The 13,770-nt window shown below is 40.5% G+C and overlaps 1 protein-coding gene across 3 annotated transcripts in view; it reads left to right on the top strand.

Moving 5' to 3' along the window:
- The window catches only part of LOC122550457 (DNA (cytosine-5)-methyltransferase 3-like), a 62,001-nt gene that overhangs the window by 13,650 nt on the left and 34,581 nt on the right, over positions 1 to 13,770 (top strand). Inside the window, exons 1-3 of one of the 3 annotated variants that reach the window (XM_087987882.1) lie at positions 5,870 to 6,158; positions 6,500 to 6,574; positions 6,679 to 6,723. In XM_087987882.1, the coding sequence (XP_087844008.1) occupies positions 6,550 to 6,574; positions 6,679 to 6,723 (70 nt within the window). In that variant the 5' untranslated portion in view covers positions 5,870 to 6,158; positions 6,500 to 6,549. Of the gene's footprint in view, positions 1 to 5,869; positions 6,159 to 6,251; positions 6,381 to 6,499; positions 6,575 to 6,678; positions 6,724 to 13,770 lie in introns of those variants that run through there. The other 2 variants (XM_087987883.1, XM_043691199.2) reach the window with 2 other exon arrangements.

The raw sequence follows: 13,770 nt of genomic DNA, 5'->3' as shown, positions 1-13,770 counted from the left end.
TAACTTGGTGTTGTGTGATTTTTAACTTTGTACATCCCAGTCCAACACTGGCACCTCCAAATCAAGGTAAGATATTCAGTCATAAATATGCAGTGTGTGCAAGGTATTTTTAATGTAATTATTCCCATGCTATCCACATAAGCCAGCATTCTGAATATTGCTAAACCTTTTTATTCGTCTAGCCACTGATTGTTTTAATTATGAGAGACAAATAAATGGCCACAGTACAAAATAAAACAGCTGACAGGGGTGATATCAGACCCTGTGTGAGTGGTTGCAAAGCTGATATTTATTCTAGCATTAGAGACAATACCTTTATATATGTTCACTGAATCGACTGAAGGCGTAGTCAGATATAAACAAAAGTATGTACCTGGTATATAATTTATTTTTCTTTGATAACGCAGGAAACTGAAGTCATTACCTTACAGTGTTACATTTTGAATTGTGTTACATTAATAACAGAAGTTGAAAATGGTAATGAAGGTCACAGTTAAGAAATAGTCGCAGAAATACAAACAGGTCTGTACAAGTGGTTATGGTCAAAATGCGCAACGTGGAAAGTTCTCAACTTCAATATGGTTTTGTCAAGCTGACAACAAGAAGGTGGAACTCCTCCCCGGGTAGAAAAGCCAACCATAGAAATGAGATTCTTGAGCTGCAGACACACAGCTGAGGGCAACAGAACAGACCAAGGTTCCTGTCCTCTCAGGAAGTATTGAAAAGCATATAGCCCAATCTTATGAACAGAGATTAAAGTTACCTACTGGGAACCTCTTCCATTTGGTCACAGATATAAGAAAATCAATATCTAGCTGCTGATAAGTTTCATTAAAATGAGTGGATGCTAAATTCTGGAGAGTATTTCCAGTTGCCTGCAGGTAGTGTCACATTCCAAACATCAGTCTCAGTGCTGACTGTTGTTATTCTTGAACGTTTCTGCTAAATCACTGTGCCTGCCTTAAAGTTCTGCAAATCACAGCATAATCAGCAAAGCACTATTGAAGCTGTGTCAAACCACAAACGTGAAAAAAGCAAACCATATTGAACCAAACTACAGTATGAGATTGAAATTATTTTTCATTTATTCAATCATTCATAGCAAATGGGCATCATAGGCTGGGTATTGATTATTGCTCATCCCTAATCTTGAGAAGATGATGGTGAGCTGCCTTCTTGAACTGCTGCACTCTGTTTGTGGTTGGTAGACCCCCACAATGCCTTTAGGAAGGATTTCCAGGATTTTGACTCAGTGTCACTGTAGGAATGGTGATATATTTCCAATGGGGTAGTGAGCAGTTTGGAAGGGAATTTGCAGGTGGTGATGGTGTTCCCATCTATCTGCAGACCTTGTTTTTCTAGGCAGTTGTGATGGTAGGTTTGGAAGATCCTGACTAAGGAGCATTGATGAGTTGTTGTAGCATATCTTGTCAGTGATGTACATTGCTGCTACTAAGCATCGCTGTTGGAGGATTTAAATATTTGTGGATATAGTGCCAATCAAGAGGGTTGCTTTATCCTAGATCATGTCACATTTTTTGAGTATCACTGGAGCTGCACTCATCAAGACAAGTAAGGGGTATTACATCACACTCCTAATGTGTGCCTTGTAGATGGTGGGGCAGGCTTTGTAGAGTCAGGAGGTGAGTTTTATATGCTGCTGGATTCCTTGCCTCTGGCTTGCAATTGTAGTTACAATATGTATGTGGCTAGTGCAGTTCTTTTTACCATCAATGGTAACCCCAAGGATGTTGATAGTGAGGCTTTAGTATTAGCAATGCCACTGAATGCCAGGGGTGATAGTTGTTTCTCTCTTGTTGGAGATGGTCATTGTTGACACTTGTTAGCAGGAATCTTACTTACCACTTGTCAGGCCAAGCTTAGATATGGTTCAGGTTTTTTCAGCATTTGAACATGGACTGATTCAGTATCAGGGGAGTCACAAATGATGCTGAACATTAAGTAATCATTGGAGGACATCCCCATTTCTGAACTTATGTTGTAGGGAAGTCACTGATGCAGCAGCTGAAGGTGGTTACACTGAGGAACTGCTGCAGAGATGTCCTGGAGTTGAGATGACTGACCTCCAACAACCAAAACCATCTTCCTTTCTGCCAGCTATGATTCTAACTATTGGAGAGTTTATCTCCTGATTCAATTGACTCTGGCATTGCTAGCACTCCTTGATGCCACACTCAGTCAAATGCAATCCCTGATATCAAAGACAGTCATTCTCTCTTCACCTTTAGAAGATCTTTCATCCATGTTTGAACCAAGGATGTAATGAGGTCAGGAGCTGAATGTGGCCCTGGGTGGAACCAACTGAACATCAGTGAGCAGTTTATTGCTAAGAAGGGGCTGATTGATGGCACAGTTGATGATTTCTTTCAACACTTTATTGATGATTGAGTATACTGATTGGCTGGGTTGGATTTGTCCTTTTTTTTGTATAAAGGACACGGCTGACCAATACTGTTATTGTTGGGTAAATGTCTGGGTTATAGCTGTTCTGGAGCAGCTTGACTTGGGATGTGGCAAATTCTGGAGCACAGGTCTTTAGTACTATTGCTGGAATGCTGTCAGGGCTGGGACTATTTGTAGTATCCAATGCCTCCAACAATTTCCTCATATCACATGGAATGAATCAAATTGGCTGAAAACTGGCATCTGTAATGGTAGGTACCTCTGGAGCAGGCCAGGATCCATTGTCTCCATTGCACACATGACTGAAGATTGTTGCAAATGCTTCAACCTTACCATTTGCGACGAGGTGTTGGGGTCCCCCATCATTGAGGATGGGATAGTTGTGGAGCCTCCTCCTCCAGTGTATTGTTCAATTGTCCATCACCATTCACAATGAATGCGGCAGCACTGCAGAACTTAAATCTGATCAATGGAATCCCTTAGCTCTGCCTATCACTTGTTCTTTAGGCTGTTTGGCAGGAAGTAGTCCTGTTTGGTAGCTTCACCTCATTTTTAGGTATGCCTGGTGCTGCTACTGGCATGTGCTCCTGCACTCTCCATTACACCAAGGATTGATCTCCTGGCTTGATAGTAATGTAGAGTGGGGGATATGCCAGGCCATGAGATTGCAGAAGGAGTTGGAATACAATTCTTCTGCTCCTCATGGGTACCTCATGGATGTCCAGTCTTGATTTGCTGGTTCTATTTGTCGTCTTTATCATTGAATTTAAGCTACCTATAACTCTGAACTGAAAAAGAACATTAGATGTTGTTTTAATATGGAGTAAGTGCATTTGATTCAGCAACAGCATGTTCAACAAGAGGCAATGCCTCTAACTTGGATGAGTATTACTGATTCACAGCAGGAATGGGAGGTGACGTATTGTTTTGAAGTGTTTCATTGCCCATCCCTAGTTGCCCTTGAGAAGGTGGTGGTGAGCTGCGTTCTTGAACCACTGCAGTCCATTTGATTTAGAGACACCCATAATGTTGTGAGGGAAGAGTTTCCAGGACTTAATCCCAGCGACACTGAAGGAACAGTGATATATTTTCAAGTCAGGTTGGAGTCTGGCTTTGAAGAGAACTGGCAAGTGGTTGTGTTTCCATGTGTTTGCTGCCCCTGTCCTTTTTGATTTGATTTGATTTACTATTGTCACATGTACCTAGGCACAGTGAAAAGTTTTGTTTTGTGTGCAGTACAGGCAGATCATACCATACAAAGTACAGAAGGGTAGTAGAACAACTAAGGAATACTATTTGTCTAGATTAGAGTGGTGCTGGAAAAGCACAACAGGTCAGGCAGCATCCGAGGAGCAGGAAAATCGACGTTTTGGGCAAAAGCCCTTCATCAGGAATAGAGGCAGGGTGCCTGCAGAGTGGAGGGAGGAATACTATTTTACAGCTGGAGAGAAGGTATACAAAGAACAAGGTCAACATTAAATTTGAAAGGTCCATTCAGAAGTGTAATAAAAGCAGGGAAGAAGCTGTTCTTGAATCTGTTGGTATGTGTATTTATGTTTTTATACATAGATGTTAGCAGTTGTGGATTTGGAAGGTGCTGTACAAGGAGACTTGATGAACTATTGAAGTTCATCTTGTACACATTCATGCTATTGAGCATTGGTAGTGGTGGAATTTAATGTTTGTGGATGTGGGGCTTATCAAGCAGACAGCTTTGCTCTGGATGTTTGAAATTTTTCAAGTGTTTTTTTTCTCCAAATTTTTTGTGCATTTATTTTTCCTCTCTAATCACTTGAGTTTCTGCACCAAAGCACCGATGCACAAACCACTACTCCCAGCATTACCCACTCCATCATCAACAATCGAATTAGCGTCAACATTCCCCTAACAGCACTAGCTTCTCCAATCTTCATCCTGCTGTACTGCACAACTGAGTCAGTCATTACGGCTACACACCCTGGATGAACTATCCTGATGTATGTTTGTGAAACTAGAATGAGTACTAAATAAGAGAAGGAGATGCATTCTGAGGATACCTGCATCTTCTTCCTAGTCGTCCTTGACAGTGAAGCACTCACTCTCTCCACCTGAATACTCTTAAGCTGCACTGTGACCACATCTGGAAATGTTGTGGAGGTGCCGGTGTTGGACTGGGGTGGACAAAGTTAAAAATCACACAACACCAGGTTATAGTCCATCAGGTTGATTTCAAAGTACAAACTTTTGGAGCGCTTCTCCTTCATCAGGTACCTGGTGGGGCAGGATCATAGGACACAGAATTTATAGTAAAATATCAAAGTTTCAAAGTATCATTTGTAAGACACTTTGATCTTTTACTATAAATCCTGTGTCCTATGATCCTGCACCACTAGCTACCTGGCAAAGGAACAGCGCTCTGAAAGCTAGTGCTTCCAAATAAACCTGTTGGACTATAACCTGGTGTTGTGTGATTTTTAACTTGTTCACCCAGTCCAACACCAGTGCTTTCACGTCATTTCTAGATGTGGTCACAGTGCAGCTTAAAGTTGTGCAGGCGGAAAGAGTGAGTGATGTGTTGTGTGATTTTTAACAACATCTAGAAATGTGAAAGCAACTTAGCTCTCAGCCTTCTCTGTGCACCTCCGCAGCTCCCCCTGTTGCTCAAGTTCTTTGGAATGAAGCAGTAGGTAACTTTGTTAAGACTCATCAGTGGTCTATGCTCTGCCATTGATAATTAGACACTCCCATAGACTCTGATGCACTTTGTGGTTTTCTATTTCTTAGCTGATGTAGTAAACGCGACAGAGTTTGGTTCCTGTTGAGGTACATGTCTTGAAGTTTCTTCATAACACTAACTATTTACAAGGTTACATTATCCTACAGCTACATATATGGTATGTGCTTACTAATGTTACTGTACATTGAATATGCATTGCTGACTGACTGAACACACTGCACTGATTCCATGACACAGAGTGAGACTGAATGGAAGGCTTTACACCAGAATGTCAAGTCCTGAAGTCAGGTGGTTGTCTTAAAGATACAGGCCTTTCTGCTCTGAAATCTGTGCGATAATACAACAGTTTCATCCGAGACAGGAGGATTAGTGGCAATGCTAGATCGCAAAAACTCAGAGCGTAATGGACATTACACGAAGTTAAAACAAAGGACAGTGGATGCTGAATATCTGAACAAAAGAGAAAACAAGAGAAATTGCTGGTGAAATTAAATGGGTCTGGCAGCATCTGAGGGGAGAAAGCAGAATTAATGATTCAGTTCTGCTGAAGAGTCAGCGGACTCGAAACAAACTCTGCTTGCTCCCCACAGATGCTGCCAGACCTGCTGAGATTCACCAGACATTTCTATTTTTGTGACATTGTATTAATGATCATCTTCCCTTTCACTGACATCATGTTTTGATTTTTTATTCATAATCGCTTACTTTGCTGTTTGGATCTACAGGGAAATTCCTCAATTTCGGTGCTCCTCACTTCTCTGTCCTCCCATGTTGTCCTGAACATTGAAGGTACACTGTATTATCCAGCTGTAAAATTTAGAGGTTGCTGTCAATCTTGAATTGCATTGATGGAAGGGATCCATTGAACAACAGTGTGAGAATTGTCCAGCCTGTTTATAACTAAATTCTCCCGAGTGGTTCCAACTGGGAGGTGGAGCTGCGGATCGTGAGGCTGTCCAGCAGGTGGCGGTGCCTGCTCTGTGACCAGGGCTAAGTGTAGCTGAACCAGACTGAGACAGTGAGTGAAGACTGAAATCAATCCAAATGGTTCAATTATCAGTAACAATTTCTGTGCATAGTTTCTAATTTAAGCAACTTGGTTGACATCGGTTGGAAACCAAAACGACAGCAGATTCTCCGTTTATAGCACACTTTAAATGGATATTCTTTTTGACGTGTCCCAATTGAAATCTTCACCCCTTGAATGCGGCAGTTTATTTACACCTTTGTGGTTTTACAGGTTTAATCTTGATCCTCACCTTTGGACCTGAGTTAATTTTTTTGCAGAGCCTCTTTGGAAGGTTGCACGGTGCTGTTTACATTCATTTAACATTACTTTTTATTTTAATTTCTTTACAGCAGAGCTTCAGTATTCAGTAAAGGAGGCTGTAATTCTGGAAAAAAAAGTTATGCACCAAGACACTCGGGGCAGAGGTAAATAGTGCAGATGGTTTGCTCGCTTTTCCAGTGTTTTCCACACTCACCCCCCCCCCCCCCCGTTATTAATCAGTTGCTAATTGAAACTCTTCTTCTTTCAGATCAGATATTCTTCCAGATCAATAATAATAAAAAGACTATAGAAGGTGAGTCAATCTTTTAATTGAGAATTACTGTCTGTAACATGGAGCTGCTGAGCTTCCTTCTGACCATTGTTTGGCTGTCTCATCTCCGGTCCTTATTTCTAACGATTGGGCCAGCGATGTCCACTGGGTTAACCCAAGCTGTACTGCAATGGTTTGTATCAGAAAAATTACATTCTGCTTGATCCACCTACTCCAGATGTCTGTTATAACATCTCTGAACGGGTCCTTTAGAAAATATTTCAATTATTTGGTTACCCTTAGGGCTTTTGTTGGCACAGTGGTATTCATTCCTGATGAAGGGCTTTTGCCCAAAACGTCGATTTTCCTGCTCCTCGGATGCTGCCTGACCTGCTGAGCTTTTCCAGCACGTCTCTGATCCAAACTCTGGTTTCCAGCATCTGCAGTCCTTGTTTTTGCCACAGTGATATTGCCCCTAACTCTGAGTTAGGAGGTCCCAACTTGCCACACCGAGGTGTGACATGATATCCCTGGTCAGGTGGATTAAAACAATTCCTAAACTCAAGGGTCACTCCACCCAAAACATTTTCTCTCCACAGATGCTGCCAGACCTGCTGAGCTTTTCCAGCAATTTCTGTTTTTGCCTCAAGTCTGTTTGGCTGAGCCCTTTATGGAACAGTGGTAGTGTCTCTATCTTTGTACCATGAGGGATAGGTATACTTTCCATCAGCTTCTGAGTGTGTTCGAACAGCTCTGGACATGTTGGTTAAAAATAAATCAATCTGTTTCATCATGCCAAGGGCACATTTCGCATGGTCAAAAATCCAGATACTTACTCAAATCAGGAGCTTCTGGTCTTTGGGGTAAGGAGGCTTACTGCAGTGTCACAAGACCCACTTGTTATATTTGTAGATGTTTATTTGAAATGCTTGCTTTTGGGATGTAAGCATAACTGGCAAGGTCAATACTTATTGCCTGTGCTTATTGTCCAGGTTGCTCTTTGAATCAGGGGTGAAAGATGAAACTGACTGCAAAGGAAAGGGGGGTCAGTCCTCAAACTAAAACAGAAATTGTCAACGAAACTCAGCAGGTCTGGCAGCATCTGTGGCCAGAATGCAGAGTTAATGTTTCGAGACCAGTGACTCTTCATGAGAACTCAGACCGCCTCCTGCAGAGAGCTTCACTGTGGTTTAAGTCAGGCCGAGCCCTGGATTCACAGTGCAACATTAATGGGAAATGCAATTGTGCAATCAGAAGAAGGCTTTGTGGGCTCTCATTCTAACTCTATGCAGCAGTTCATCCAGTTCCACTATTCCAACTGCACTTGGTTGTTTTGCATTTTTGTTTCTTCAGATAATGATCCCTTTTGAAAACCATAATTGAATCTGCTATCACCACATGCTCTGAAATTCAGCATTCTAGTTTCTAACCACTCATTGCTTCCAAACGTTTTTCTCAAATTTACTTTGTCAGTCACCTTGAGTCTGCGTCCACCAGTGTCCTCGATCCTTGCTAGTCCTGATTTATGCAATTCTACTTTAAGGATTATGAGCTAGGCTTTGATCACGTTATCTTCCAATGAGAATGTTTATTTTAACTGCCATCTTTATTGCTTCAAAGTTTATTTTTAAATGTCAGATATTGATGTCCATTTTGAAGAAAATTGTAATTGAATCATCAGGAATGGTAATATTATTTCAATATGCCCAGTGTGCTCAGTTGTATCCATCACAAATATTCCATCAAATGATAAAGCAATTTAAATGGACCTTAATATGAAGTTTATATCAGATCAATCTTAATCTCATGACTAAAACTTTTCCAGGATTGACAAAAATACTCATATGTTTGCATTATAAGAAATGCAACAAAGGTCCCCTAGGCTAAATCTTGATATGAGATTAGATTAAGCATTTATTTAGGAGAATGTGAAGGAATAAATTATGTTTTCATTGTAATCAATAAAATTTTAATGGTTTTGGATCAGATATATTTTGTGAGAACCCTTTTCACTGTCTGTAAAGTGGTTGCAAACTCCAAATAAGATATCAGACAATTGGAAAGGAGATCAGGTGGAATTCCTCCATTCAAAAGCATTTTAATCAAGAGAGCTGTGGATGTTCAAACATTAAATGTATTCAAGAGAGCACTGTGGATTTTTGAGCACTAAGGGGATTGAAGAATAGAAAGATTGTAGAAGAAGTTGTGCTACAGTAGAAGATCAGCTACAAATTTATTAAATAATAGGACTTCTCTTAAGGGGTGAATGGACTACCCCTGTTTATCTTTCTTGTACATTTTTAAAAATCTTCCAAACAGAGAAGGACAGAGCAAAAGAAATCCAGTTAGAAATGTTGAGAACCAGAACCTACTGGGTTAAGGAAAATCACTGAAAGTAGCAGCACAGAGAGGAGACTAGAAAACAAAGAATTATAAATATGAAACAACAAAGAAAGTAAACAAAAATGCAACAATGTAGAGTGAGACTTAGGACAATGGATCAGGGAGATTCTCGCAAAAGTTAAGAAAAGGAAAGGAAAAATGACAATTTGCTCAGTTTCTTTCAAACTTCTCAATAATATCCCAAACTCTTGACAGTTAATGGTTTGTTTTTGAAATAGCACTGACACTGTGTAAACAACAGAAAGAATGGACACGTCTAAGTGGACAGCTCAGTGACAGAATAAAGCAGGAGTGCAGAGATGGTAAAACCATGTGAACAACTGAGAGGAAGGATATAGAGGGAGAATTGAGAATGGATTGAGGTGGATAAGGCATTTGTTGAACTGTGTTAACACAGCACAGGGATCAGAATGGAACATTGGTAACCAAAGTCAGTGAGAGCATTAAAATTATGTTCTGTAGGATAGAGATGGGGGTGGTTGCTCATAGAAAGTAGCCATCATGAATTACCAAGGCAACTACAATAAAAAGGTGTACTGTTCAGCCCTCCGTTTGGAGGTAATGTTCAGGCACAATAAGATAGCATGGAAATAATGACAAGTGCCCATTCTTGTGTCGATTACGAGGCCTGGGGCTATTTATATTCCCTGCTATTGTTTCAGTTTTGCAAATTGTGACTATCACTGGGAAGGATGAAATGGTCAGAGAATGGGAACAGAAACACATATTGGGTACACATGTGTACACATGGATACACATGTTGATGTGTACCTAAAGAAATTGCCAAGCTTTGTGATTGCTGTCATGGTAAGGAAGGGAAAGCTTCCAGATGAAGCCCAAGGATGATTTTTTGGAGCTTCCATCAATCTACCAGCTCCTGGTCCATAAACAGACAGTTTTTTCCAGAAGCAATTTTTATTATTGGCCTCTTCTAGCCATGATCCGCCTGGCAGTAGCTTTCACTTTCAGCTCCATTATCAGATTCTCCCCTAAATACAATCACACTGGAGCTGAATAACATCTAATCCTGAACACTTGTTGGTCGGGGACATGCTATGACCCAAAACCCAAGATTGTTGGAGATGTGGCTGGAAATGTTTGATCACCATTCACTCACTAACACGATAGGCATGGCTATAATCCAATGAATGGAATCTGAATTGTTAGAAAAGACTGTAAAGGCAAACGGGAGAATCTAGCTCACTTGGCTTCCTCTGATAGTTGAATAGATGACAAACTGTGGGAAAGTGTGTCCATGATTTCCGAACATTCAATGTGCATAGATCAGTCTACCCTTCATTGCATCTTTCATCCTTTTTAATGCATAAGCCTTTAGCTTATGTCAATTATGGCTTTGCAATTAGGAGCTGCTTTCTATTATTTATTTCTCATTTTGTTTTGCTCTTTCTCTGCCTCTTCTTACATTCTTTCCCTCTCACCCTTTCTCTTGTCACATGTTTTGGCTGTTTTAGGGAAAACTTCCCTTTATGTCATAGGTTCTGTTGTTGCAACAATCCAAAAATGTAGGAGTGTGATATTTGACAGACACTCTCACTAACCTTCTTATTATTGGCCAGTACTTCGCCAGGAAATAGGAATGCTTTAAAATAGATTGAAAAGTGGTCAATAATTCTATAATTGGAGTGTGCTTTATTTTGATCTTTCGTGGGATGTGAGAAATTATCAAAGACAACATTTGTTGCTCATTCTTATTTGTGCTTTATTTTCTCCCAAGGGCAATTTGCCACACCCTGAGATAACTGACAAATAAATATAACCCAAGACGGACTGTCTCCACAGCAAAAGGAAGTAAGAATTGCAGATTGAGAGAGCAGTTAATGAAATGGACAGGATCCTGGGCTTTATACAGAGGTGCACGTATTGCAAAAACAAGGAAATATGACAAAACTATTGACCATTCCTGTAGACACTTCTAACTTTTAAAAGACAAATGAATTTTCCAACAATCCATGGAAATAACTAAAGGATATAATTTTACACTTTAAGACTTTTACTGCAACAAACAAAAAAAAGCAAACACTAATTATCAGGCAACTAATACATTGAACTGAAACAGAGGTGCTTTCATTACATTCAGTGATATAATCAAAATACAGGTAGACAACCCTTTATCCAAAATCCCGAAATCCGAAAAGCTCTAAAGTCCGAAGGTTTTTTTTGTGAAGTTTTTTTCTCACAAGGTTGTTTGGCGTGTAAATAGTTAACCCAAATCCACACCCACTCGGATGCGACGTGTGGAGGTGTGGCCCAGCTGACAGGCCTCAATTTTGTTTAAGGACCCATTTTACTCACAGTAAGTCTTTTCTTCGGAAAGAGTTTTAAAACTTACACCATCAAACTGCCACTTATTCTGAATTTCAAAAAATTCTAAATTCCGAAAACCAGCTAGTCCCGAGCATTTTGGATAAAGGATTGTGCACCTGTACTCTTGCAATTCTTTTCTCTTTGCACTGTACGTCTAGCAGATATATGGACCTATTTTACTGTTGATTGTAATTTAAAATATGTTGCGTGGCATTATCACTGTGCTAAATGGGACAGACTTCAAACAGGTCTAGCAGCTCAAGACTAAGCATTCATAAGGCAATAGGAGCAGAATCATAATTCAACGCAGTCTGTGATCACATGGTCTGGCATGTGCCCTGCTTTGAGATTACCATCAAACAAGGACATCAACCCTCATTCAATAGTGAATTCAGGACAGCATGCCAGAAACAGCATTAAGCATGCCCTAAAGATGAGGTGTTAATCTAGTAAAGCTTCAAAACAGGACTAATTATACACCAGGCACCATAAGTAGCAAGTGACAGACAGAGCTAAATGATTCTAAAATCAATGGATCAGATCTAAGCTCCGCAATGCTGCCACATCCAGTCATGAATATTATTGAACAATTCACTGGAGAAGGAGGTTCTACAATATCCTCATCCTCAGTACTGGTAAATGCAGCATTGTGGTAAGTGCAAAAGGGCACCAATCTTCAGCCAAGGACATTCAAGCAACAATCTTCAGTCAGAAATGCTGAAAGGATGATCTATCTCAGTGTCCTCTGGATGTCCTCAGCATCACAAATGCCAGAATTCAGCCAATTTGATTCACTCCACCTGATACCAAGGTGTGCGTCATGATACAATATTTTCCGTGTGGGTAGTAGTAGCAGTACTAGAATATTCAAATGAGCAGTCATGGGTTTACGACATACTCCACTTTCTAACTCACATCATACCAGGAGATGGCTGCTTATGTCTGGGGTTTGGGGGATCATGACTCAGGCAATACTAACCTCACTGCTTCCAAGGTCACTTTATTTCTTTTGTGTGGCCTCCCATCATTGTCGTTTCGGATTTCCCTGTTCCTGACCTTTGTTATTTCTCATCACTCTTTTATCCTTCTAACCTGTGAATGAGGTGGGTTTCCTATTCATTGGTCACTTCACTCAATAACATGAAGATAACATTACCAAACTCTTCCTTTATCTATATTCATCCTGTGGATAATTCTTTCTAATTGGTTTTGTTCTTATATCATAGCACTTCATTATTCAAATGTAAATGTTTTACCCATAAATCAGAATGTATGTCAATGCCTATCTGGTGGTATAAGTGATTCATGCCCAAGAGTGTGGCTCAGAGGTTAAAACTGCTGCCTGAATGTGCCAGGGACTTGGGTTCGGTTCTATCCTCAGGCGACTGTCAGTGTGGAGTTTGAACATTCTCCCCATGTCTGCATGGATTTCCTCCCACAATCCAAAAATGTGCATGTTAGATGGATTGGCGATGCATCCTGGTAGCCTCCAGGAATGCCTAGGCTAGGTGGATTAGCAGGGTTGCAAGAATGGGGTGGGTCTGGGTGAGATGCTCTTTGGAGGGTCAACATGGACTTGATGGGCCACCTACAGGGATTCCATGACTTAGTGGAGTATTCCATTAATACCATTTCATCTCATTCAGCGACTCTGAAGAAACTTTACTGCTCAATAAAAAAGCATGTAAAAATACTTCATAATATCTTTAAAACAGAAACCAGACATTCCCCCAGCATTATTACATTTTGTTTGCTTAATTTTTCTTGTCATTTTCTCTAAATGTAACTTGTTCAATTATTCAAATAACAGTTGTTATGCTGCCAGGATTTGTTGGTGTCCAATTTATTGCTCTTCAAAAGCGACCTCATTTTTTTACTGCCATTTCTACTGAAGCCATCAAGACTGTGTCCATGTGTTTTTTTAAGGTTCCCATACAATTTCTTTAAATCCAAACAAGATTAATTTGCTTAGTTCCAATTCTTATATATGATTATATTAGATTAGATTCCCAACAGTGTGGAAACAGGCCCTTCAGCCCACAAGTCCACACCGACCCTCCGATGAGCAACCCACCCAAACCCATTCCCCTACATTTACTCCTGACTGATGCACCTAACACTATGGGCAATTTAGCATGGCCAATTCACCTAACCTGCACATCTTTGGACTGTGGGAGGAAACTGGAGCACCCAGAGGAAACCCAAGCAGACACAGGGAGAATGTGCAAACTCCACACAGACAGTTGCCCAAGTCGGGAATTGAACCCAGTTCCCTGGCGCTGTTAGGCAGCAATGCTAAATGGAATTATTAAAGTTGCTGGGAGTCCTGTTATGCCAATATGCAAAAAGAATAACAGGCCC

The sequence above is a fragment of the Chiloscyllium plagiosum genome, unplaced genomic scaffold (genome assembly GCF_037043375.1).
Source record: "Chiloscyllium plagiosum isolate Xiang-an unplaced genomic scaffold, Cpla_swu_hap1 HiC_scaffold_6, whole genome shotgun sequence".
NCBI lineage: Eukaryota > Metazoa > Chordata > Chondrichthyes > Orectolobiformes > Hemiscylliidae > Chiloscyllium > Chiloscyllium plagiosum.
This window is presented reverse-complemented; position numbering and strand designations above follow the sequence as displayed.